Source organism: Copidosoma floridanum, unplaced genomic scaffold (assembly GCF_036245765.1).
Source record: "Copidosoma floridanum isolate Cflo_tuat_1 unplaced genomic scaffold, Cflo_Japanese_pri ptg000016l, whole genome shotgun sequence".
Taxonomy (NCBI): domain Eukaryota; kingdom Metazoa; phylum Arthropoda; class Insecta; order Hymenoptera; family Encyrtidae; genus Copidosoma; species Copidosoma floridanum.
This window is the reverse complement of record NW_028321893.1, coordinates 11538925-11566355: the sequence shown is the minus strand read 5'-3', so window position 1 is coordinate 11566355 and position 27431 is coordinate 11538925. Positions and strand designations below refer to the sequence as shown.

At 31.9% G+C, this 27431-nt stretch overlaps 1 protein-coding gene across 4 annotated transcripts in view; it reads right to left on the bottom strand.

The window, feature by feature from the left end:
- Window positions 1–9499: 9499 nt before the first annotated feature.
- Window positions 9500–27431, bottom strand: part of LOC106638809 (small glutamine-rich tetratricopeptide repeat-containing protein beta) — a 170188-nt gene continuing 152256 nt past the window's right edge. For 3 of the 4 annotated variants that reach the window (XM_089592320.1, XM_014352171.2, XM_089592322.1), the window contains exons 3-4: window positions 19458–19931; window positions 9500–10316 (exon numbers count right to left, since the gene is read on the bottom strand). In XM_089592320.1, the coding sequence (XP_089448446.1) occupies window positions 10199–10316; window positions 19458–19931 (592 nt within the window). In that variant the 3' untranslated portion in view covers window positions 9500–10198. The remainder of the gene's footprint in view (window positions 10317–19457; window positions 19932–27431) is intronic. The other variant, XM_089592321.1, reaches the window with a different exon arrangement.

Here is a 27431-nt window from a genome sequence, read left to right as displayed (position 1 = left end):
GTTATGCGTACAGCTCATAAAAATCGATAAGAGTGTGTAACGTATGCCCTGAAACTGCGGCTTAAGACAAAAACTAGTGGAACGTTAGTGCGGGATAGTTAAGCCTAAGAGAGTAAAAGAGACATCATATCAGAGCATTAGCTCGTTCATACAAATGTACCATGAGTTGTTTCTGTCCCAGTCCCCGTGTAACATGGCCTTGGGCCGCCTTTAAGCAGAGTGGCCTGACATGTTCCCTATTCATACGTAATATGTGTATATATATATATATATATCTTCCTATATTATAGAGTTAACTCAGTGGATATTCCAAACAAACCCCCCGGCGCCCCCCCACCAACCCCCACAAAATAAGGTAAAAATGCGTTATTTTCTTGCTTATTTTGACATATTGTAGTTTTTCTCCAAACCCCCCACAGCCCCCCAACCGACCCCCCACACATTTTTTCATGGCCCCCCACCGCCCCCCCCACCGACCACCCACAAAATATTATATGAATAGTATAGAAGTATGGTATAAGTCTTTATTCAAGCCAGGGGGTTAAAACACGTATAGCTTCATGAAATAATAACAATAGATGTATTAATATTTAATCAAATAGTTACAGATTACTGCACAATACTATAATCAGCTAAAATTAAATATAATCAATTGTATTTCAATTTACTGGATCCCTAAGTTTCTTTGTAAGCATAAAGTTTTTGGTGGGCTGACTTTTTTTGTTAGCATTTTGTAACGTTGCATTTTGCCAGCCCTGTCAATGTGTTTAAGTCTATTACCACATTCCTACCAAATCACATGGAAATATTGTATAGTATTTTTTCTCAAAACATCCCACATTCTCCCACCTACCCCCTATGGCCCTTCCGCTGACCCCCACGAATTTATTCATGGCCCCCACCGCCTCCCCACACCACTTTTTTGGAACCTGACCGTGATCATACCGTCTTTACCTATCTTTGGACAAAACTGTCTTATTGCCATGATTTATTTCATCGTCAAGAAGAAATTAAAAGTCATAAATTGATTCATAGGGAGTTGTTTCGCAAAACATCATTATTAATACAACTAAGTACGTTTAAAAACCAATTTGTATGGAGTTAACAATATTTTGAAACCAAATAATATATACACATATATTGGTGCGCATAATTATTATATCATCATCACATATAGTCCTTTATTACACAATTCTTCTTTTTACGTACATAAACTTAAGTTAAATTTAGAGTATCATTAATATAAACAATAAAAGTTTCGCATCACTTTATGAATCATCTTATGAAGCCTGATGAAACCACGAAGACTTACGTCCATTTCTATTTTGTTTTAAATTAATGCTGAAATTGGTACAATAGATGACCACGATACACATTCATAATATGTATTATTAATTAATAAATTTTACCTATACATAAAAAAATAATAATTAAATCATTTTACAAATATTAGATACATTATTATATTCAAAAATTTCTTTTCAAACTATATTTTGAATCTCTAAACTGTTTTCTCTATCAACTTGAACAAAAATTCCATTTTTATTTTTGCATCTTGATAAAGCCACGTATCATTGACCATGAGAAAATAAAGGTTTTTATAAGTGTAATCCCACATTATAAAAATTTTGACCTTGAGACTTATTTATAGTCATATCAAATGCTATAACTAATGGGAATTGTTTTCTATATAAAATAAAGGTAATAATGAAGAATTTCCAGTATTTAATGTAATTCTTGGAATGAAAACTCTACTACCAATTTTTTCTCCCGTTACTATTTCACCTTCTACGTTATACTTCAATAATTTAGTAATTCGCAATCGTGTACCGTTACATAATCCGTCTGATATACTCAAATTTCGAATTAACATTACTATTGTACCTATTTTTAATTTAAGTTCATGAGGTGGCAAGTCTTAACGAATGTTGTTTAACATTTCTACGGGAAAATTTACATAAATATTATCATCTGATTTATGAACACCTTTATATGTTGCAGTATCGATGCTGTAATAAGTTTCAGTTTCCCCATGTACTTTACTTAAAATCTTATTGTTTAAAAAAAAAGTATATTCATTATGGAAAGTTGGTATTACGTTATTGTCAAAACAGTTACTGTAATTACCAAATATTTTGGTACAGACATCATCTGTTATCCAGGATTAAGAAATGTTAAATGTTTCTATGTCCCCTTCTCCAATTCTTAACAATAATTTTGAAAATTCGTTATTACTAGAACGGATATTATTTTGTAATCTTAAAATTTTAAAGAAGTTCCATAAAAATGATGATTTAATAGTTTCTTTTATTATTATAGTTTATTACCGTTTTCTATTACTGGAAGGATGTGTCGAAAATCTCCTCCTAATACTATTAATTCATCACCAAAGCAAAGTTTTGTATTACACAAGTCTCTCAATGTTCTATCGACGATTTCTAGAGCTTTTTTCGGAATCATAGAAGCCTCGTCCCATAGTATTAAATCAACTTGCCTTAATGTTTTTTTTCAGTTTAAAATTCTAAAAATACACTTTCAATATTATCTAAGTCTAGAGGTAAACGAAAAGTTCTACGACTGGTCATACCTTTTGGTAGTAATACAGATGCAATTTCTGTCCAAACCATTGACAAAATATTTTTATCTCTAGAAATAAAGTAACAAATGAGTGTCTTATTTAAGTAGGTTTTTCCGGATCCACCAGGACCATCTATGAAATATACTTTTTCATCTTGTTCACAAATAGTTTTAAAAATTTTTCTTTGATCCTTATTTAAATTTGTGTACATTATATTGAACATTTTTTTACTAAAAGATATTTCCTTAATATTGCAATTATTTATATAGTTGCTAATGGTTGGTGTCGGTTAACTAAAAGACTCACATGATTTACCTTCCGATACCAAAACTGTATGACTTCTACCACAAATTGGATATTCTTGAAGTCTCCAAGCTGCTCCCATTGGACTTACATTTCTAGCATCTACGTAACTACTAATTGTACTTTGTATTGATACTGCTTTGTATCGATGCACAATATTCGGAAGTTGGGGGGTTGGCGCGCAGTGCGCGCAGGGGGGCGTGAGCCCCACTAGTATATATATATATATATATATATATATATATATATTACTAGTAAATATACTAGTGGGCTTCGCCCCCCTGCGCGCGGAGCACCAACCTCTTTCTGTTATAACTTAGAAGGACAGTCTTTAAATTTTATCTGTTAGTGGGAAAACGTTGGTGCCCAGAATTTCGTGAGAAAAAAGAGTTTTTTGATCTACATCGTTAAGCATTAGTTATACATTTATCAGTAAATTTCCACACCACCCAGAAGGTATTATTGTGGTACGTTGAGAGTTTCTTCTAAAACTAGACGTTCTGTTTAGAAAAAAAAGATATACATTATTTTTTAAATGATTAAATACTAAACAACGAAATGTTTAAATCATTTAAATCACATATAAATTATTTAAATTTTATATAACATATACTTCATACTATTTTTGTTACTATTATGCGTTCTATATTTTATCAATAAGTATAAGTGGTTAGAAGAAATTTTTTAATTTTCAGATTCAACGACAAATATGGAAATAATTTCTTCATAGTGTTTCACACTGTAAATTGCAAAAGTCGTTTGTACTTTGTACTATTAAAGATTACTTTAAAATCAAACTAAATATTTGAAAAAATATTTTATATGAACAATTTAAAAGTTAGCGTAAAAGGCAGCGAAAATCGTTCAATCAGAACTTTTTCTTATTTTCCGTACAGTGACGAAAATTTCCACATAAGAGCTCGTTCTTTAGTAATCGATAATATTGTAAATAATTGGCAAAATTATTATGAATCTATAGTAGGAAACGATTATAATCTGAATGTAAGAAGTAGTGATAAATATATTAACACAATGTCAAGAAATGGGACTTATGGTACAAGTATTAAAATTAAAAGCTTCTTAGATTTATAACATGTTCACATTATAGTTAACTTCTTGAACAACGATATTAGAACATATGAAGATTAAAATAGTAATCTTAAACTAAAAATCAATTCTAAAGAAAAAGTATAATAATAAACATTGCATTCGGGCGATTCAACATTGTATCTTCAAAAGATCATGGAAGATTTTTTTTTAACTTGTATTAAATAAAGTAACTGGTTTGACATCGTTTAAGAACATTAGAGCATATATAGGAAGAACTTATGACACTTTTAAAGATATTGCAATTGTAATGGGTTTAATAGACGATGAAGAAAAAATGAAAGACATTTTTGAAAAACGTTCAAGGTAATAAAATATGAAATAAATACAAAGAATTTTTTACGAAGGATGTGCCTAATATTTATTATATAACATAAGAGATTTTATAAGAGATAAATTATCTTTTTTCCATATTACCCAAATTTTAGAATCAGCAGATAAATTATGTGAATGCTTTAATTTACCTACACTAAAAAAAACGAAGCGTAAAAAAGACGATATAAATGATGAAATACATTTAAGTAAAGAAATGTTCAACTCGATGTATAAAACATTGAATAATGACCAGACAAATGTATTTCATACTATTTGCTAACAAAAAAATAATATTTTCTTTATAAATTATTAAAAAACTTATTTATGTAAAACTTTAATTAATTTTTTTATTTCTAAAAATAAAAAAATCATGTCAATGGCATGGACTGGCATAGCATCAATTTTGCTACCAAAGGGGATGACCAGTCATAGAACTTTTAGACTTACTTTAGATCTTAATAATATGAAGAGTGTATTCTTAGAATCCAAGTCAGATAGAAAAAAATTAGGAGAAGTTGATTTAATTATTTGAAATAAGGCTGAAGTGATTCCAAAAAAATCATTAGAAATAGTTGACAGAGCGTTAAGAGATTTATGTAATACTAAAAAATATATTGAAAGTAAATTAACTATTTCAGGAGGTGATTTTTGTCAGATTCTCCCAGTAATAAGAAACGGTAATAGAAAAATTATACTTGACAAACTGTTAAATCTTCATTTTTATGGAACTTATTCCAAATTTTAAAATAAGAAATCAATATTCGTTCTAACGATAAAGGATTTTCGAAGTTATTTTGAAACATTGGAGAAGGGGAAATAAAAATTTTAACATTTCTTAAAATTGGATCTCAAATGATAAATGTTCTCAAATAATTTTTAATATCTACAATTGTTCGATGAATAGTGTTATACTTACATCGCATTACGAGAACACCTCTTTTGAATAATAAAATTCTTAAAAAATTAACTGGAGAAATTAAAAATTACTATAGTATAGATAATGCAACTTATGAAGGGATTGATGAATCAGACGATAGTATTTATTTAAATTTTCCGGTCGAAATTTTGAACTGTATTCGTGAAGGATTACCACCTCATAAACTAAATCTAAAAATTAATACAATTGGGATGTTACTAAGAAATTTAAGTATATCAGATGGACTCTGTAATGAAACACGTTTACGAATCACAAAATTATCACAGTATTATAAAGAAAGAGAAATAATAACTAAAGAATAAAATGGAAATAAAGTCTTCATTCCAAGAATAACTTTAGACACAGGAAACTCCTAAACATTACCGTTCATTTTGTATCGTAAACAATTTCCAATCGCTCTGGCATTTGTTATAATAATAAACGAATTCCAAGGTCAAAGTTTAAATAATAAAGGTTTGTATTTGAAAAAAAACCCTTATTTTTTTGTAGTTAACTATATGTGGCTGAATCGAGATGCAAAGATAAGAATAATTAATTTTTTTAATTAAAAAGGCAAAAAATACAAAAATAGAATATATTGTCTGGAATGAGATTTTTACATAATTTATTAACTTTACTTAATGATTTTTATGTATAAATTAGCCATATTTATGGTAATAAATTGAAAGTCATTCACTAACGTATCATCATTTAACAAGGCTAATGCGCTCTGCGCGCCAACCTGCTACTAACAGATTGAGTAGACAAAATAACGACATTACTCGTGTATTTATCAATGCAGGCTGATCATAAGTTCATAACAGCAGAATACGTGACTCACAAAGGAGTTGATAAAACATATGATAACATAAATATTAATTGTCCGATACAATTTTTAAATAATATCAAAGGAGGTGTTCCACCACACGAATTAAAATTAAAAAGAAATGCTATAGTTGTGTTAATAAGAAATTTAAGCATATCAGACGGTCTCTGTAGAGGCACAAGATTAAAAATAACAAAATTATTTAAGTATAATACAGAAGCAGAAATAATAACGGGAGAAAAAAAAGCAAATTTTATATTTCTAGAATAACATTGGATACTGGGACCTCATCATCATTACCTTTTTTCTACTAAAGAAAACAGTTTTCCTTAAGTATTATCATGTTCTATATTTATTAACAAATCAGAAAAATAGAGTTTTGATTCCTTAGGATTGTATATTAAAAAATTTTATTCTTTTATCGACAATTATACGTTGCTTTATTAAGATGTGAGAATCCAAAAACAATTTTAATTTAAATTGAATCAGAGAATAAATCAGAAATAAAAAATATTATTTAGCAATAAAGTTTTTGGCAATTCAAAAATATGTAACTTTGAAGATTGTCGCATTTAAACAGACGTATGTTAGTTCATAAAAACCATGAAAAACAAATATGTGAAAGATATGGAAAGGGTTTTAAAAAAACACATGGGTTAAAACGACACATGAACTGTCAGAACTTGAGCTAACAGAATGAATTCTTGTTTTAAAAGCTTAATTGTGTTTGTCTATTTAATTATACCTCCTCCTGAATTCTGTCTTTTTGTTAATAAACTCTTTAGGTAATCAAGAATTTAATTTTTGGGTAAAGTACACATGGACCAGAAATAGATTTGAATCGTAAAAATTTAATCAAGTTTAACAAATAATGGTCCTTCAGAGACTTATAGTGAGTAAGGGGGAGCGAAAAGACAGATGGAGACCTATGATCAGTGACTTGAACAACCCTAAAAACGAGGTATGACTTTGGTATTAAATTACGTATATTTTTTAACATTTATGATCGTAAATCATTCAATAAATGAGTATTTTTTTGGGGGGAGGTGGAGGGGGAGCGAGAGGGAGCTGAAGGGGAGCGGGGAGGAGCGGGGGGGAGCTTACTCAAATATAATTTGATGAAAAATGACGTTAAAATAAGCAAATAACTTCGTAAATCGAGGGGGCGTTGAGGGGGAGCGGGGGGGGGCTGAGACTTACTTTCGTCAATACAACTATATAATATAGGGAGACATATACACATAAAGATACATACTTATATCTTTATCAATGGAGACTTTGCGGACATTATTACGTAAAAAAGGTTATTATTAGGATAAAATCGTACTTATGCATACTGTCTTCACAACTTTTCAATGTTATCAGTATATATTCTAAAAGCACGTAAAGTCCTCTTAAGTCTCCTTACATAAAGATATGTGTACTAGAAAGTCTTTGCTACTTTATCAAATGTAAAGTAAAACGGAAGAGTCGCAGCCCTTTCCCCTTCGATTAGAGGGATTTCATACTTCTGAGTATAACATGGGTAACAGAATTTTCGAATCCCCAAGACACGATGAGACAACTTCCTCTCTAACGATGAGCAGGGAAAATAAGTTGACGAAAATTCTCATTCTACATTGTTTTTTCAACATTAAAATTAGTCAAAACTGCCCGTAAATCTCATTATATTAACTCGCGATATGCGCAATACTATTATTTTCATTTCTCTTTTCATCAGAATCACCATCGTCGTCGTCGTCGTCGTCATCGTCTTCGTATGAAAAAAAAGCTATCTTAATTAGAAAACCTGAAAGTCATTGAATAAGAATAAAACCGTTCGTGATCCTTTGGGGATATTTTTACATATAAAAATATTTTTCATTACATTTTCCCCTTTTTTCAAATTTTTAGTTTGTTATTGAAATTGCAATATTCTGAAATTCTCACATTCTTTACTCATTTTGCAGAGTATTCATGTTTGCTTAATCATATGTATGCTGTTTGTTACGTCTGATAGTTTCATACTATTGCTGTTTTCATTAAACCTGCGTATCCAGCACCAGTATAACAACTTATTTCTTCATTCTCTTTCAATTTTTTTATTATTATATGGGCTCTGTCACTACCTCTATAAAAGTAGTCATAATATATTTTATGCTTTGGATTAATGTACAATGTCAAATGTTAATATGACATTTATATTTCATCAATAAAAATTTATGGTAAAAGATAATATTTTAATTATCTTCAAAATTATCTTTTTGTAAATAAGTTTATCAGATATATTATTTGTTTTTTTAAATTGCAAGTAACCACTTGTTTGGAATGTAGTTAAAAATATATTATGTTTGTAGAACGTTTTAGAAAAGTTTTGTTAAAAAAAATTTGCCACAGGGTAGTGGAAGGTGTGCGGGGCCACTGAAGTGCTGTGAGGGTTTTGGGAGTAGTAGGGGATCCAAACAAAAAGTGTTTCACTTTTTAGGCACAACTAATGTATGGGAGTGCCTTATAATATGTCAGAGCAGAAAGTGTATCTACTTATAAATCGTCTATTTTTAGTATAAAACAAATTTGCAGCGCTCCGAGACAAAAAAAGCAGTTTTTCATCGATTACTTTTTTAGCATACATTTTACACGTTCGCTTTCAAATGCGGAGTTGTAGATCCCATTAAAATAAAACTTTTTTGTATCATACACTTTACTTTGGATCGCATTGCAAACACCCTCTAAAGTGAAATATATACGAAAATAGTAAAATAAAAAGTTTTTGCCTGTTGCAGAAATAAATTCTAGTCATACAACAAAACGACAAATACAAAAATTGTAGACCTCATCAAAATAGAATTTTTTTGTACAGTTAGATTTTTATAAAGCGCTGTCTTCACAATTAAATCAACAAAAATCATTTCAATATAGCCAAAGAATCGTTTGACGCTATCTTATTTTTGAACAGCACATTTGTACATAAAATTTTTAATATTAAAATTGTAGATCTTCTAAAAATACACTTTTTTTTACTGACCAATCTCACCTGTAGTGTCGTTATAAAGACACTTAATACCGAGAAATGTTCCAAAATGTCTGAAAAAGGGTTTGTTAGTTTAAACTCAAAGTTAGCATTTTAATACTATTAAGTAGTTGCATATAATAACGTAATAATATAAAATTAAATTCTGTTATTCGAATAACACTTTTTTTTCTGACACCTTATAGATTAGTCGTGCCTTACAAACAAGACATAGTGTTTTGCATAAGTTTAGCAGCTTGTTTTTATCGTGCGACTATTCGAAGTAACCGTCTGATTTTTTTATGCACTGAGAATGACGTCTTAGAGTAACTATGAAAATAGGAAAGCATTTTAAGCACGTGATATACTTAGTCCTTTTGGAATTTAAATCATTATGTATGATTATTTCGAGATAAAATATTTGTTTTATTAAAGTAAAACTTTTTATACATTAGTGTACTTATTATTTAATTTTGTGATTACCATCTTGTCACATTTTTTTACTACTGAAGATATATTTTATTACGGTGGAAACTAGTAACCCTAAACATTCTTAATTCTGCTCGTTTTTTATGAATAGTAATTTAGCACACCTGTTTCCAATATTTCCCTGCATTATTTTATTTTATTTGTTTAACAGGATGGTGTTTCTTGTTTCGAGTGATGTTGCAACCTTTCAGCCACTATGTCAAAATCCTTTCATCTTATCTAAATCGTTTGATCAAGTTCAAGTTTTTTCCTCTGTTTCATCCTTTCAATACATAATTATACGCCCTTGTGACGGCATAACTTTACTTTGAGCTCCTGAAAATCGTTTTTTTTAAATAATGTGACCAGCTGATGAATTGTCAATGAAGAAAAGCTATTATGCTTTCAAAATCAAATAATCAGTAAATCATTTGGTAAATTAGCAACTAGATAATTTTCATTTCTATTACAGATAATCAGCTAAAATAAAATTAAAACCGTTTGTGTACATAACAATGTGTAATTATACGTAAATAATTTTCTATTATTTTAAAATTAATGTTAAACCACAAAAAATACCATATTTTTAATAAAAAAAACAGACGTAACGTAGAAATTATACATTTTTAATTACTAAGTATTATATTATTATTAAACTTGTAATCCATTAAGAAGATATTTAATTTGTATTTTCCCTCATAAATCTTTTTTATTTGTCGATTCCACATCACTTGGACTTTCATTTATTTGACGACGAAGAGATTCAATCAGTTCTGGATTTGCCGTTTGCATTTGTTGAGCTAACTGTTGACCTCTGAAAGGAAATATCAATTATAAGATAAGAAATGAAAAAAAAAGTTGATAATAATCTGATTTACTATGTACATTAATAAAGTATACCAATCTATCTCATTTGTATAAATACGGAATTTTTTTTACTCCCACATAATATATATTAAACAAAAAAAACGTATTTGTAACTCATTCCTTTCCTTAGAACGAAAGATTTCTCATCAACTTTATTTCTCTACGCAATCTTTAAATTAAATCAGATAATCTACTTGACTGTTTAATATACGAATTATTTTTAAATGCACTAATTTTTTAAAGCTCCCTCTTAAAATTTTTTTTGAACAACATAAGTCTTACTGCAGAGAATGAAAATAATTCAAACATCTGTACACATTCTCCCTACAATAGTTGCATATTAAAACATTTTTTACATTTCACACAGTATGAAAATCATGATACTTCAAACTTTTTAACTAACTTAACAATTAATTATAACCAGGCATACGCGAAAAAGTAAATTTGGCCAATGCCCTATTAGCTTTTACACATTTATCTATATATTTCTCTCTAGCATAGGGAAGATCATGCTGACAACATAATTTTTCAAACGTTATACACTCCAGTTGCTTCATTCCAGGACCATAAAATTTTTATCCAGGTACATGCATTATGAGCAGTAGCAAGTCAGTAAAGGCGTCGGGAGTACTGTTTTTCCTACCTCGGGTGTTTTTCAGGGTCGGGTGTGCCCTTAGTAGGAAAAATAGGGTTTGTACCTGGTGCGCATCCAACCAAGGCAAGCACAAGGAGCCCAAATCGACAATGTTAGACTGTGATATGCAAAAGCAACCTATGGTGATGGTATGTTTATTGGTCCATTAAACGTTGCCAGTAGCGCGCAACCATTATACGATAACTGCAACTTTTTAACTAAATTTTTTGATGTGAAACATCTATAGGCGCGCAAGAGCATGGTAAGTAAACGTGAGTGATGCGTGGTGACCATAACGAAAAAGCATTACGAAAAATATGTAGATATATATTGCATACATAGTATGCTGTACAGGAGAGTGTGCGAATGAGAGAGTAAAAGCAATCGAAGAACACGGCCGATCTCCGGGTAAACTCGGCTCAGCTCAGCTTAACTCTCTGTCTCTTTGTCCGCGCGCTTACTGCTGCTCTCTTTCGCTTATGAAGTGTACTACCCGTATAAATAGCTACATAGAAGAGTATATCATAATTTAATTATATATATATATATATATATATATATATATATATATATATATATATACATTGTATATATAGTATACACATACGTACGCATATATATTATACATTATTTGTGTATAAATAAAATTCTGAAATTTTACTGACTCCGAGAATCGAACTACATCTTTAGGATTGGTAGTCGGGGACCTTATTGATTGTGCTGTGCAGCACGCCAATTCGATTTTTATAGGAACAGAGAAAGTAATAGACACGAACGTTTGTTAAACTAATTTATGTACCTTTGTGGAGGTAGGTAGTATAGATACTCTCTACTGTCTATTATTATTCTTTCTCGTTCACGTTGTTTATATGTTAATGAACAAAAAAAAATATGCACATAGTTTACTTTTTCTTAATCTATAATATTCATTTATCTGCCTTACGTCCCTCGGGCTCTGTTTCGCAGGTCCCTTGGACCGCAAGTTAGCCCTGGAGACGATAGCACTTAATTGACGAAAACTACTATTTTTATCATAGACAATCAAATACTACCGAGTTCAATAACATATTCTTTAATGTTTTACATCTGTCGTGAGTCCCGCGACCCACACCTGTTTAGTACCCTTTCGATAATTTTGGCATCCTTTCTCTTCTCCTCACGCTTCTATATATTCTTGTCGACGTCGTCGTCAGAGAGATCGTCATCTTGTGATGTATTGGCGTTTTTCGTCATGTATCAGGATGTTGTTCTCTTTAACTGACTAAGTCTTAAGGATGTAAGCACCATTGTAAAATTTGCTGGCATTTTTTCTACTTTTCTTACTCATTGCTTTACGGCGGCAAACGGTCAATGCTTTCTTAGGGCAAAAGAACCATTTTTTGCGTGCTCGATTCTTGTTACAGTATTGACAGCACCGTTTTAAGGAGTAGGCCTAACAAAACAGGTTGAAATTTTTTTTTCTGTTGTAAGATGATTTTTTACTTTGATAACGAATCAATTGTTGCATTTACGAGTTATCTAAGAACGTTGGCGTATTTACGCAAGCATTTTTTATGTTTCACAAGCAGTAAACCGTTTTTTACGAGAATGTTAAACGCGTATTCGCAAGTGTACCTGATTAGCATAATATTGACCATGTACAGCAGTGATTTTTGTTGTTCAATGCCAAAATAATAAGGAGCTCTTAAAATGATTAAGTGTTCTTAACCAAATAGTAAAGGGGACTTCAAAACTATTCATGCGACATGATTGAAACTTTATGTGTCGTGTCACGTCTTTTGACCCACTTTCTAGTCACCTGCAGATACTCGTTATCCGAAAGAAGTCCGAAATCGATAGTGTTCCAGTAGATTTTAATTGAAATACAAAAACAGGTACCAAATCGTCGTGAAGGAGCGTCCCAATAGGCTTCTTGTAAAAATACTTGTCTTAAAAAATGTATTTGCACACGATCTCGTAAATATCTAAAAATAATTATATATTACAAGCTAAGCAATACATCACTCCGGCTTTTACCTTGATAAAATGTATTTTGCATTGTACAGATTAATTGTATTTCTATAATCACTAACTTTAGTAAATAAGTCAACAATCCTGTCACTACTGGATGGTTAGTGCATTTAATCATCAATAATGACCAGTTTGGGTACGTGGTCATTTGGGTACATAGCTCAATCGCTATTTTGAAGTAATTTCTCATGAAACGCGATGTTACTCCCAAAATTTCGGTAACCAGAATACCACTTCCATCAACGAAAAATTATCCACTTAAGACGAGTATCATACATACGACAAATGTGTTACAAACAGTGTCTTACAACATAATCTTGCCGCAATCAGTTGGACTATTCAGCGTATACGTCTATGAGTGTATTCATTGAGTATCCATAGCATCAAACTAAACTCTGTCAAAAAGTTGAGCAACCGTGACGGAAGGGTGGTCCATGACCGCTAACTTGGGATAACTTACTGTGAAGAAAGCTATGAGAAACACCTCAGTAATGAGATCAAAGACTGTTGCGATATGCGTTGCCCTTGTAACCATGCATATAAACATTTTTAAGTAGCCTCATGAAGATCTAACTCCTTTTGAGAAGAACATGAAGATAGAACCTGCGCAGACAAGATTAGTCATATCAACCTTCTTTGCGGGTGTAACTTAATAAGCTGATTTGAGTGGTTGCAAGTATAACATACACATGTAGTGCTATTTTAAACGGTATCAGTCATCAGCTGTCATGCTCTTGTAATTTTAAATAATCTCAGTTCTGACAACATTAACTGGGAGCCTCTGTAAAGCGTGAAAGAGTATACCTCTTGCGTTGGGCATCTGACGAGGATGCATTTATTTGGTAAGATGATCAGATGATTTACATCGTTAGCGAAAGATGCATTTCAGAGTCAACCGCCAACTCTGAGTAACCTTTGAAAGCAGATAAATGGGTTGAGGCTATGCAGGTTGCTGTTTTCTGAAGAGGTTTGCCAACGTTAAGTAACTGCTTGTTTTCAGCGAAATAAAACCTGCTGCACAACTCTAAAACAAAACAAGCTTAAAATATTCATTTCTTAAACTGTAAGAGATCCTTGCTGCTCTCCACTGTCAGTTTTTTTCAAATTGAGATGCCAGCAAGCTGCAGATCCCGTTTGTTAATAATTCTTATGAATTGAGATTGTTCATAAAACATAGGTAGACAGTGGGCTACTGCAGACTCAGCTTTAGCGTTGAGTTGAGCTTCTGCGGTGTAAAAGTTAGCCTGAACTTCCTTATCTTTGATGTTAGTTTTTGACCATTAAGTAATAGGTGCACAGATTTAAGATGATCAATCCCTACATAGGTCCAGTGACATTATTTGTAAGGCTGAAACTCTCTGACTATTGAAACTGTACAAAAGAGTTGACCATACAAAGTTCACGTTTGGGGATTCAGTTGCGCCATACAAAAACGAAAATCAAAGCACGTTTGAAGATGTTGAAAATTAGTTTTTGATTTATTACAAACAAATTTTTAAAAAATTTTTTGATTCTTTGCATTTTTCAATGAAATCAATAAATGATACGTTTGTTTAAAAATTGTACAGATTTTAACAAAAACTGACCAACATATTTATGATATGGCTAAAACTTATTTTACGGTTTCTATGTTAAAAAAAATGACACGTTTTTTTTCACAACAGTTTTCATGTAGGAAAAAAAATAAAAATTTCGCGATATCAGTGATTTTGGGATTAAGGAACAATTTTCAAAAATTCATTACCACGGTTCTATTGAAGCTACAGAAGGTTTTCTTTCTCAAGTAAAACAATGAGCTTTAGGAAAAAATATTTTCGAAAGAAATTAGTAACTATACAAGATGTTACAAAAAACACTAGTTTGATAAATAGACAAATTATTATTTGTGTCTTAAAAAAATTAATTAATTAACAGGCTGTCACATCAGCGCAGGTGCCCCTTCGTGCCCTTTTTTTTTGTTTCTACTTGTTCTCCTTTGAAATATACATAAAATTTAATTTTTTTAATGAAACGATTCTATTTGTTCGTCGAGGAGACAGTATAAAAAATAAAAAAAATAATAGTAATAATTTTTACATAATAAAAAAACACCTTTGTGTAAAACAAACATTAGAGTATTATTATCTGTCAATACCATATTAAAAATACCTTGTTAAAAATCACATCAAATAGTAGTAGTAAGTAGCATTTAGATTCTAACGTATTCTCATTTTTACGTATGCTATGTCCCTAATCCTATGCCAACGCCACTCCTAAATATCTCTTTATTGTCAATGCTTTTTGAAAACGCAGGACCAGTACTTTTTTTCTTTTTCATATCCAGCACTACTTAAATAACGACAGGTTATGTTTGGCAAAACTTCTGTCACCCAGTTAAATAATTCTTTAAGAGAATGGACTGGACCATTCATCCATTGAGGACGAATGCTGCAGTAGCAATTTTTTTGAGTGTGCCACCTACTTCGTCACATGATCCTTTCCCATAGGAAGTTGGGCAAAAGTGCTACTCAGCTGATTAATGGAAGTCCTCAAAACGATGCATAAGACTGATGAAATTCTTTTTATCATCGTAGTACTCACTGGCACCTTCTAAAAAATGTATGACTTTGTTTACATTTTTTAAATTAGTTCTTATAAAATTTACTAACTGTTTTACAATGTAATACAAACTGTACAGTGATGTAAGCATTCCGATATAAAAAGCAAACTTCATTATTTTAACTAATTTTTATCATCTTTGAAGTAAATGGAAAATGGATGTACTGTAGCTTGGTCCATATTTTAATGGATGCCTGGTACAGAATTTTGAATTATAAATGCATCACTTTCTGAGACATCACAAATAACGATACACTGATTTTTCGTTGAAGTCCTCTTTTTTATATTTGGAAATTCTATTTATTTATTAACTAAAAATAAATGCATTAGTAATTCAATCAAACCATTACTAAGAATTAGTGCAAAATGATCAACACTTGACACAAGGGTTTGTTATGAGGTCCTCTCGGTTATAACCCCGGTTATAACTGGCAAACTATAGTGAGTTACTACTACGCTGGTAGAAGAGATACTTGTATTTGACTCGTCTCATTAACTATTTATCAATGTAAATTTAAACTTAGACAAGTACTACATCATTAAAAGTAAATCAACGAGTCACTCGTTACTAAGGTTTTGTATCAATAAAATATGCAAATAAAATATGAGTCATAAATAGTTAAGACATGAACCAACAATTGCTGAAATGACACTCATTTGAGGAGTATTTTTGAGGACACTGAATGGAGCTTTAATATTTATAAATAATTAGGCCATTTTTGTTTTTGTAAACAATAATATACACAATGATATCGTATGGAACGAGATGCATTTAATATAGTATTGACAAGTGTTGAAAAAGTAAATTTTTCTCAAACAAAGATGTTTTTTATTTATGTACTAATTATTAATAACATTGTTTCATTTCAATCTGTTATACCACCTTTTTGACAAACAAATACAACTATTTAATTAAAAAAGTTAAATGTTAATGTATATTCCAAAGGAAGCCAATGCAGCATAAAAAAGAAGAGCGTAAAGTGGCACCCACACGATGATGAGACACGTAGCGCGTTAAGTTAATTTATTTTTCTACAACAGTAATAATCATTTTTGCTCTGATCAAAAAAGTGCTTTTTTTAAGAAAATTGAACATGGATAGGAAGGTCATACTTACAACCTGCTACAAGGTTGGAGCAATTATTCAAAATTTATTAAAACATTTGAATTATTAATAAAAATCTTAAATTATTCCTAATTTTTTTACAAGTGGTATTTTAAACCTTATTTGTACAAATTGAATATACAAAAAAAACAGTCTTCAGCTTAAATAGAACTGGAGTTATAAGCTTTTGAAAATCACTCTCAAGCAAAAAAATACGACGACATCGCGAAATTTTTTACCGTCCAAAATATCGTAAGAAAAAAAAAAACCAGGTGTGGGTCTCGGGATCTCCGGCAGAAATGAAACTTCCAACTCAAATGTTATTCAACTCGGTATAATAAAAACTAAGAAAATTAGAGTACACCTAATGTTAATAGATCTTTAAAAATCCCGTATTAAAATAGTGAAAATTTTAAAATTATTACGTAGTCGAGCTCGCGCATGCATAGAATACAAATACCTTAATATATTATTTATGTTATAACTCGCGCATTCTAAATACCTCCATGATTGCTATGATATATGTGATACATGTACGAATTGTTGGTCATGTATTGCAGAATGAAACAAAAATTTTCACTATACTGCGCCGAAGGAAGGTACTTTTGTCTCATTACGCGGGACAAAAATTCCTTTTATTTTAAATTAATATACGTGCATTTGATATGAGATCAAACGTGTACAACGAATTCTTGTTGGAATCTTTGTATCGGACAAATAAACCCTTTTTTCAAATTTTGGCTATCATAAAAGTAAAATAATCCACTATATCTTATCGAGGAAAACGATAGACACATAGCTATTCTCTATTGTAAAATTGTAATTTTTTGTTTCATTCATTTTCCATAACAACTTATAATTTAATATTGAAATTCACCCATGCTTAACTAATTTCTACTGATCTCAAAGATAATAAAAATAATATAGGTTTTGGTCACGTGACAATTTTTTTTATAATACATTATAGAGAACAGAAAATAAATCAATTTATAGGTAGGATAAGATGGTTGTAGCTTTGCCTTTGAGATATGACTCATTATTTTTAGGATTATTACGATTATTTGTATAAATCCATGTAACATATTTTTCCACCTTAATAGTTATTTTCTATGCGTAGAATTATTTTTGGCCTATCTGGCAACCTTTTCGAGATACAACTATTTTTCTAATTTTGGAAGGTTATGTTGTAACAAATTTTTTTTGAAGATTTTGTCAACGTCCGTATTGATTTGCCAAACATGCCATACTAAATAAAAAAAATTTTTTCGACTTACTCTTTTCAAGATACAGTCAAAATATAAAAAAATTTAGGCTATGTTTGTTTATAGTCTAACCCCTCACTATGTGTGCACCTTAATCACGTAGATACCCTTTAGGAAACCCATAGAAATAATTAATTTTAGCCAATTCTGCTTCTCTTTTAAGATACAGCGTTATTACTTGCTTTTAAAAGTAGTTATTATACATATTTAATATTTTACGTACGTTCTTTTACATACATGTATACATACAAAAAGATAAATAGGAAAAAAACGATTTTTATTATGTTTTTCAAAGACTTCAAAGAGATCAAGCAATGTTTTGTATCATACATTATTTACCTGACAGTACCTTAGTTGTAACAGAGGCCCAGTTTAGCCCGTATTACAGCCACGTTACGATTTCCACCACGCAGCAGTAGGTATCCCTACTACCGATATGGTGGCGCAGCAGTAGAGTTGCAGTCTCGTCGATCTGAAAAGTTAAGCAGAGTTGGCCGCGATTGGTAGTCGGATGGGTAAAAGCTTGACTATTAATCTGTTGGCTTGCGCTGGTAATTTCTCAGATTGACTGTCTACTTTATATATAGAGCTAGAGAGAAGCTAAATCATATATATAGATAGAGGGAAAGAGAAGAAGGAAGGCAGACAAGGATCCCTTGCCTACGGCGCAGTTGGTATATGCACACACACACACACACACGAGCGCGCGCATACACACGTGTGTATGTGTGTGCATGGCAGCATTCGCTCGCTCACTCTTTTTACGGGTTAACTCCCCATATAAGGCGCGCCTAAAGAAGTTTCACTTAAAAAATAAGTGCTTCTTTTTATTTAACATAACTGCACTCACCGGGAATCGAACCCGCGACCCCTAGAATAGCTGTATTAGTTACAAGCATGCTTTCCTTTCACTGGTTTGTTTCAAAAAGTCTGAAGAGAAAATGCTACGATCAAAAAAACGTCTTTTCCAACCCGTGATTGGGTTGCCAAAAATTTTTCGAAGTAATTCAGTTGTCCTAAAAAATTCGTGATTTGCACAGACTACTAAGGGTGTAGTAATTTTTTCCGGCACTTTTCTCTTTAACACAAAACTGTGGAGGCTATAAACAAGCTAGTTGTGGGTGAAAATTTTAACTATGCTCTAATTAGGCGAATTTTTGTTGGTTATGAATAAAAACCAACAAAAATCGGTTGAGAGCTACACAAATTTATCAGAAATCGTAGTGCCAAGACATGAGATTTACATTAAAAAAGTAAACAGCCTGGCTTCATTGGCACGGAAGAATTATTTATTAATGCAAATCTGTTTTCTCTGAAATTTTCTTGAAGCTTCAAGTACAGTGCAGTTTACACGAAAATTATAAAAATGTATTTTTAAGAAGATTTTAAACTTAATATATATACGTTAACTTTTTTATGAGACAAAACAACAAATAGTGTATATTTAAAGCAATTGATTAGAAAAATTGTAATACGTACGCTTCTATTAAAGCATCCATCCTCTCACCTTGTTCAGCATGTCCACTCATAATATTACTCATCATATTTTGCATAGCTGGATTAGAAAGCATCTGTCTAGCCATGTTCATTAAGAAAGGATCACTAAGCAAAGAGCTTAAATCAACGTTTGGAACAATGTTCGATGCACGCCCTGTATCAGTTATCTCAGGTTGTATTTGAAAAAGTTTCTCTTCAGCAATTTGCAAATTGTTTTTAAGACTTTCATTATCTGGTTCTAACTTCAGAGCTTTTTCATAACATTCCTTAGCTTCTTTAAATTTATTCAAACTAGAATAAGCTAACCCCAATCTTCCGTAAGCCTTACTGTATGAAGAGTCGATGGATAGGGCAGTCTGACAGTCTTTAATGGCTTGGTAGTGATTTCCTAATTTGCTATGTACAGCTGCTCTATTGCAGTAAAAAACTGCATTTTTAGCATCAAGTTCAATTGCTCTGTGGAATAGTACAAACTTGTTATTATCATAGGTTGAAAAACTTAAAATTTAGTGCATAAAAATGTGTACATCTTAATTTTAAAGGTTTATTCTTTAAAATCATCCCAAGTTATAATTAAACTTGCTTCTTTGAGAAGAATGTGTGTTAACACCATATAGAATACTGTAATATGTTTAATGCTGTAAATAAAAAAAAACATTAGCAGCAGCCCAACCAACGACGTACACTAAAGGGATATATATTCGCGGACTAGCTTAGCGGCGGCTATTCGCGTTGAGTGTCGCTGACGTCTGGTGTGATTGATTTCGGTCCGAAGCTAGTCCGCGAATATATGTCCCTTTAGGGTACATACGGTCAATTTTAGGATCCCACACTTATCTGTTAAACTATTGTGCAGAAGAAATAGGCCTTGAGTAATCAATCAAATACAAAAGAATAACTTTTTCAAACTTTTGGAAAAAATTGAACTTTTCAACAAAAATCATGTTTTTTAAAAAGCTCGACATCTCATAGACGCTTGCATTTTTATACTCTTTTTTGAGCTTAAAATTTTCTTAAAATGTTGTAGTTATGTTGTTTATTATTCTGCGCTTTTTTAATAAATTGGTAATTGGCAACAAATCGGTTGAAAAATCTAAAAAATGATTGTTCTTCAAGAAAAAAGATTTTTTTTTATTTTGAACAACAGTATCAAGTAGCTGGTATTTTTTAAACAAATGTACATGAAAAAAAAAATTGGACACGCCATGCGCGGGGACCTCGATTATGAGCCATCTGTTGTGGCTTTAAAGATCTCGATTTACACACGCTACTCACAACTCGCGCTACGGACTCGTGTGAGTGCGTGTGTATGTCGAGATCTTAGGAGCCACATTAGATGGATCATAATCTCGTTCCCCGCGCACGTTGTGTCAAAAAGTTGTATACACCACATGTGCGAGAGGTCAGGTAATTGACACACGCGTGTCTTCGCACACGAGCGCCAGCGAGTGCGTCAATCGCCTTGCTCGCGCACTAGTATCGTAATGTACTGTTTATGCACGATCCTTTGGAACCGAAATAATTTTTTTTTTTTTTTCAAATCTAGTACCCTTATCTTTGTGAATATCAAATATAAAAAAATATAGTACCCACATATTTAGGGTTGAAATTTTTAGAGTTCTTATTTCATTCTATTTCATTTAATTCCTATTTCATTAGTTTAATATATGTACTTTTTATACAAAAAATACTAGTACGACATATTCGCTCTCTATTATTTGTAAACTGAATGGCAAGCAATACATACTCGGGGACCACTCCTTCGCTTGCAGTACCGGAGTGTGGTTGGGAGGGGGGAGAGAATGCGCATCAAGTTTCTCGGCAACTTCACTTTTTGCTTCTGCTCCTTTCTCAACTGTGCAGCGAAGAGAGAACATGGTCAGCAAGCCGTTAGTGTTTTGACTTCGTTATTATGTTCCGATTATCATTTTATTTCGAAATAAAGGTACGGTTTTATACTGTTTTTTGCTACTACGATTACTTTTATTATTTGTTTACTATTAACTGTGGTCGCTTTATTTATTATATTGAAACAAATAGGCCTTCTGCATGAGCTTAACCTTAAAAAATGTATTTTTTCTGAGCATGTGTCGACTTTCAATCGCATTACTCGTTGAGCGACAAGCGTAGCACAATTTTACATTCTTTAGTAGTGTGTGGTACGTTTAACTGTGCTATTTGTTGTTTCCTGCAATTGCATATAGCTCTTCTTATCATAGATTGCTTGAAAAAATGTCAGACAAAAGTGAAGAGGTGGAGGAGCTCCATCAAGTGGCAATGTCGGAGCAGTGGATGATGGCAGACTCGAAGCAACTAGAGTAACGTGAGACAGGCAAGCCGGCGCAGTCAGTGGATACATGGCTTATTTGCGATCAATCCATGGAAGCTAGGCCGATGATTGCGGTGAAGTCAAAAGCGACGACGACGACGACGACGACGACAACGACGACGATGACGACGACGATAATGATAATGATGATGATGATGATGATGATGATGATGATGACGATCATATAGAAAGCGAAGCCGACTCTTTCATACTCACTTCGTACAGCGAAGACTCCACCAGCGATGAGCGGTTAAGGTGGGAGCACCCTGCGATTAAAAAACTGCGTATTAGTTAAGTACCATAAACTTCTAATTTAACTAAAAATTTTTCGTAAGTAATATGTCAAATAAATATTTAATTTTTACCAAAAAAAGCAATACTTAACAAAAATTATCTACCTGACGATTCTTTAACATTCTATTCTACTATTTCTTTAAAACACATCATAACACCCAAGATACATGATCATTTAAAGGCTTTATGTGCACTTGAAGCTACGACACGGTACGTATTATAAAAGCATATTTTTACACATCCATGTACGTGAACATCCTCACAGCAGTCCCTCTACTCCCACACATCAGTACTGCCAGCGAAAGGAGTGGGCCCCAAGTATGCCCACTGAAAACTCTAAAAATTTCAGCCCTTAATATGCAAAAATGAAGGTACTAGATTAAAAAAAAAAAAAAGTATTATTTTGGCTTCTAAGGGTCGTGCATAAAAAATTTTTTTTATGTAAATTTATAAAAAAAATACCAGCTATTTGATACTGTTTTTAAAAGTAAAAAAGAAAATTTTTTTCTCGAAGAAAAATAATTTTTTAGATTTTTTAAAAAATACTCGATTTTTTGCCAATTACCGATTAATTAAAAAAGCGAAAAATAATAAACAATATAACTACAACATTTTAAGAAACATTTAAGCTCAAAAATACGTATAAGAATGCAAGTGTCTATGAGATATAGAGCTTTTTAAAAAAAATGATTTTTTCGAAAAGTTTAAAAAAATTTTAAATCTTCCAAAATCGTGATTTTTAAGTAAGGTAGGAGCTGTTTTTTTCCTAAGTTTCGTAAAAAAAAACTTTTCTTTTGCAAAGATATGGACTTTTTACAATAACGCTTGTTTTCGGGTTTTGGAAAATTATAGATACATTTTTTAATTTATTAACATCAGAGTTGCACAGATCGATGCGTAATTATAAGTTTTACATTTTTTGTTTGAAACTCTTTTTATTTGACGAGCCTGAAGAGAGTAAAGTGGAAAAAACCGTATTTGGCACACTTTAGGCCCCATTTACAGTGGGTTCTTAAAGCGACAGTTGTTTTTATTTTAGTTTGTTTAATTCTATGTGAAATTTCTGATTTTTCACGTATTTTTGTTTACTGTATCTCTGAAGTGAAAATTTAAAATGGGGCTGAAAAAAGATAGACTGTAGATTAAACACATACATCTAGCAAACACATTCAATATTCTTTGAATGTCGACAATGATTCAACATATGAATAAATGGTTTCATAAAAAAGTTGCTGAGTAGAGAATAACCAAACTCTTCAAGATTGTTCTTGCTGGCTTGCCATTGTAGCAAGAGGTGCTTTGACAGTACTAGGTTGGTCAGAGGAATGGCCGTGACTCTCTTAAAGGTTGGAGCTGGTTGTGCTCTGGCTCGACCTCTCCGGGTATTATGCCTGGGACGTTGGCGTTAAGAACACCTTTAATTTCATAGAACTTGATAATCGTCAAGAACTAGGATGGAAATCGGCGTATGTTGCTAGCTCATTGTAACATGTCAGAGTGTCGTCGGCAGTTGCTTGGAAATGTTACTAACAGACTTACTGACTTCAATTGCAGGTAACTTTGATTTTACTTTGACGCCATCTAGCAGATCCTATTGAAGTAAAACGCAAAGATAGCATTTTCGCAAAACCTTATAGGCCCTCTTCAAGTGCACTACAACTAAAGGTCACAACAATATAAAATTAAAATAACAATTACGAAGAACACACACGTCTCCTTTTCTATTTTCAGCTCAGGACAGATATGCATCTTTTTTATATTTTTCCTAAGATAAAGTTTTTGTTCGGTGTTGGTATAGTTAATCTTTTTCGCGATTTAACTTTTATTCTTAGAAATAAAAGAATATGCCGATATAATTACCCTTTTTTAATCAAGCTCAGACAATACTCGGTTTTCCACATACATATATAAAACTTAGTCAAGAGTCTGAAAAATATTTTTTTTAATTGTAATAGTTCCAGAAAAAAATCATGATCTTATTACCTTTATACAAAAATCAGTTCTGAATAATGGAATTAGCGATATTAATGTAAATTTAAGATATTGAAGTAATAATATAGATAAATTCAAGAAACAAATTAATTCACATGATGTGAGTAGTTTAGTTTTACGCAAATTTTTCGACTTTTATGATAACAAATTAGATTTTATGTTAAAAGAAATAAAACAAAATTTTAACTGGAAATTTCAAAGGCTCTTATTTGACAGAGCTAGTAGTGTATCTAGAGATAAGCTAACACTTAATAATAAAATTGACATTACATCCAATAGTAAACATACAAAATGTATTACGAATTTCCCAAGCAAAACAAAAGATTTGTATGTTTCCCACTCACGATGTATCACCGTCTTATCGGATAATAGTAATGTACTTCTGCATTATAGTAATAACAACGTCAAATGGTTACACAATCTCACCACTTAAGAAGAACCAGAAGAAGTCATAAATATTTTAAAATATGGTGAAAAATTTTATTTCACAGACAAACCCAACAAAAAAGATATAATTGATTTTTAAATGTATTGAAGCAACTACATTCAGTAAAAGCAATAATTATGACTCTATACGCAACGAAATCTTACAATCTAACCATTTTATTCGAAAAGCACTATCAATATCATTTGAAGATGAAGTAGCTAAGCGAAATTTAGTATTTACTAAAAAATTTTTTAAAAGTAAGAAAAATATTCTAGTAACTAAATCTGACAAGGGTAACACAACAGTAATAATAGAAAATGACAAATATATACAAAAAAAAAAAAGACCAACTTTCTAACACAAAATATTACAAACTACTACAGAGAAGCCCGTTACAAAAAATTATTGAATACACTAACACACTGTTAAAGAAGTGGTACGAGTGCGATATATTTGGAGAGAAGACAGTTGTCAACCTCAATGTTTGTAATACAAGCTTGTCAAAATGTTATGGGCTTGTTAAAATTCACAAAATGCACAACTCCACATGAATAATTATATCTGCCATAAATTATCCTACTTGCAAACTTGCTAAATTTTTAACTAAATTTTTAAATAATGATATTCTTACAGCTAAATCACACATAAAAAATAGTTTTGAACTAAAAGAAAAAATGAAAACTTCATCATACCTGATGGTTATACACTCATTAGTCTTAATGTCGTAAGTCTATTCACTAACACAGACGAAGACTTAATAATAGACAATATGAAAGATAATTGGAAATACTTAAGACAAAATAAACCTTACAATACGAGGTCTGTCTAGAAAGTATTGGGCCTACCTCTACAACTCCACGCTGGAATTATTCTTCATTATCCGGTGCATCCTTCAAAGTCATATCCATTCGATTGAACAGTACGGTTTCAGCAATGTTTCTAGTTCTCGAAACAGTTTTGGAACTCACTTTAAGGGATGGCTTTGAGTTCTCTGGTCGCATTATTCTCAACCGTCGTTTTGTCATCAAATCACTGTCTTTTAAGTGGTTTTTCAGTTTTAGAAACAGCCAAAAGTCACAGGGGGTTATGTCGGGACTATTGACTGTACGAAGGTTGTCGAAGTAATGCGATACGATGTTTAATCAAAAACTGTTGCACAAGATTCGATGAATGCGCTGGCGCAATATCGTGATGAAGGAGCCAGTCACCATTTGACCAAAAGTTCAGGCGTTTCCTTCTCACTGCTTCTCGCAAACGTTTTAAAACTTCAAGGTTAAATTCTTTACTGATTGTCAGACCTGTTGGTGCATATTCGTGGTGCACAACACCTTTCCAATCAAAAAAAGGAGTCAACATTGACTTAACATTGCTTCGACTTTGACGTGCTTTTTTTGGTCTTGGCATTCCAAAGTGTTTCTCCTAAGAAGACTGTTGCTTTGTTTCAGAATCATAACCATAAACCAATCACTCATCACCAGTAATAATCTTTCTAAGCAAAGTATAATCATTATTGACCATTTCTAAGTTGTCCTACGCAATTTCTAAGCGGAACTGTTTTTGCTCTACGCTGAGTAATTTCGGTATGAACTTCGCACACACGCATGTCATTTGTAAATTTGAGGTTGAAATTTCCCAAATTATAGTTTTTGGTATTCCAAGATCTTCTTCTAGTTCCCCTTCAGTCATATAACGATCTTGTTCGATTGAAAGTCACACCAGCTCAATATTATCCAATGTTTTTGTGATCTGAAATTGGCCAGAGTAAGAATCACTATCAACAGAAGTGAGGCCTTCTTTGAAACGATTAAACTACTCTTTTATTCGTATTTTGCTGATACACTTATTCCTAAAAGCCTCCTGCATCATCTGAATAGTTTCAAAATTCGTTTTTCCGAGTTAAAAGCAAAATTTAATGCAAATTCGTTGATCCTGCTTTTCAGTCATTTTTAACAAACATGAAATCCGCCAAACTCAAAAATAACTTTGTAAGCAAAGACACGCTGCGCATTAACTATACGTCCGAAAAGTATCAACAAGCAACCGCTGAGTTTGTAAGGCTTTACTGTTTACGTTTACACCCCACAAAGGTCGCTTAAACATTACAGCGTGGAGTTGTAGAGGAAGGACCGATAATTTCCGGACAGATGTTGCATACAAATTTTGCGAGGGGGTAAGTCATATTTTAAGATCGACAATTTTTCAGTTCAATGACAAAATTTACCAACAAGTATTTGGCTCTGCCATGGGTAGCCCGATAAGCCCAACCTTGTGCGATTTGGCCATACAACGTTTGAAATCAAGTTGCCTAAGAAAACTGGGCTTCAGCTTCCTCTTTGTTAGATATGTAGGCAACATCTTAATTTTAACACGTCCAATTGGTATACAAGCAAATATTGATACATCTTTATCATTATATCATGAGGCACATATGTATAGATAGTGGCACTCTTTATATAAGCACTCTATATCACCTACGCATGCCTTTTCTCAATATCGAATATACTAAAGATTCATAATACTAAACCACATAATTTCTTTTTCAAGAAATTTTCTTAAGAAATAAATAAGAACGAGAAAAATATCCTCCCCGGGTGCAGATCGAATACACAACCTCCTATTTACTAGACAGTTGCTCTACCACTTAAGCTACCAAGTAGTCGGACATTTACTCGCACCTTAAGTTTAGATAAGTTCTCATTATTAATTTTTAAAGCTGTCTTTCACCTAATCTCGATATAAGGAATATGACTCTAATGCTTGTAGGTAAACTAGAGATTTTAATACGTCCAATAGGTATACAAGCAAATATTGATACATCTTTATCATTGTATCATGAAGCGCAAATGTATAAATGGCGGCACTTTTTACAAGCACTTTATATCACCCACACATGCCCTTTCTCAATATCTAATAT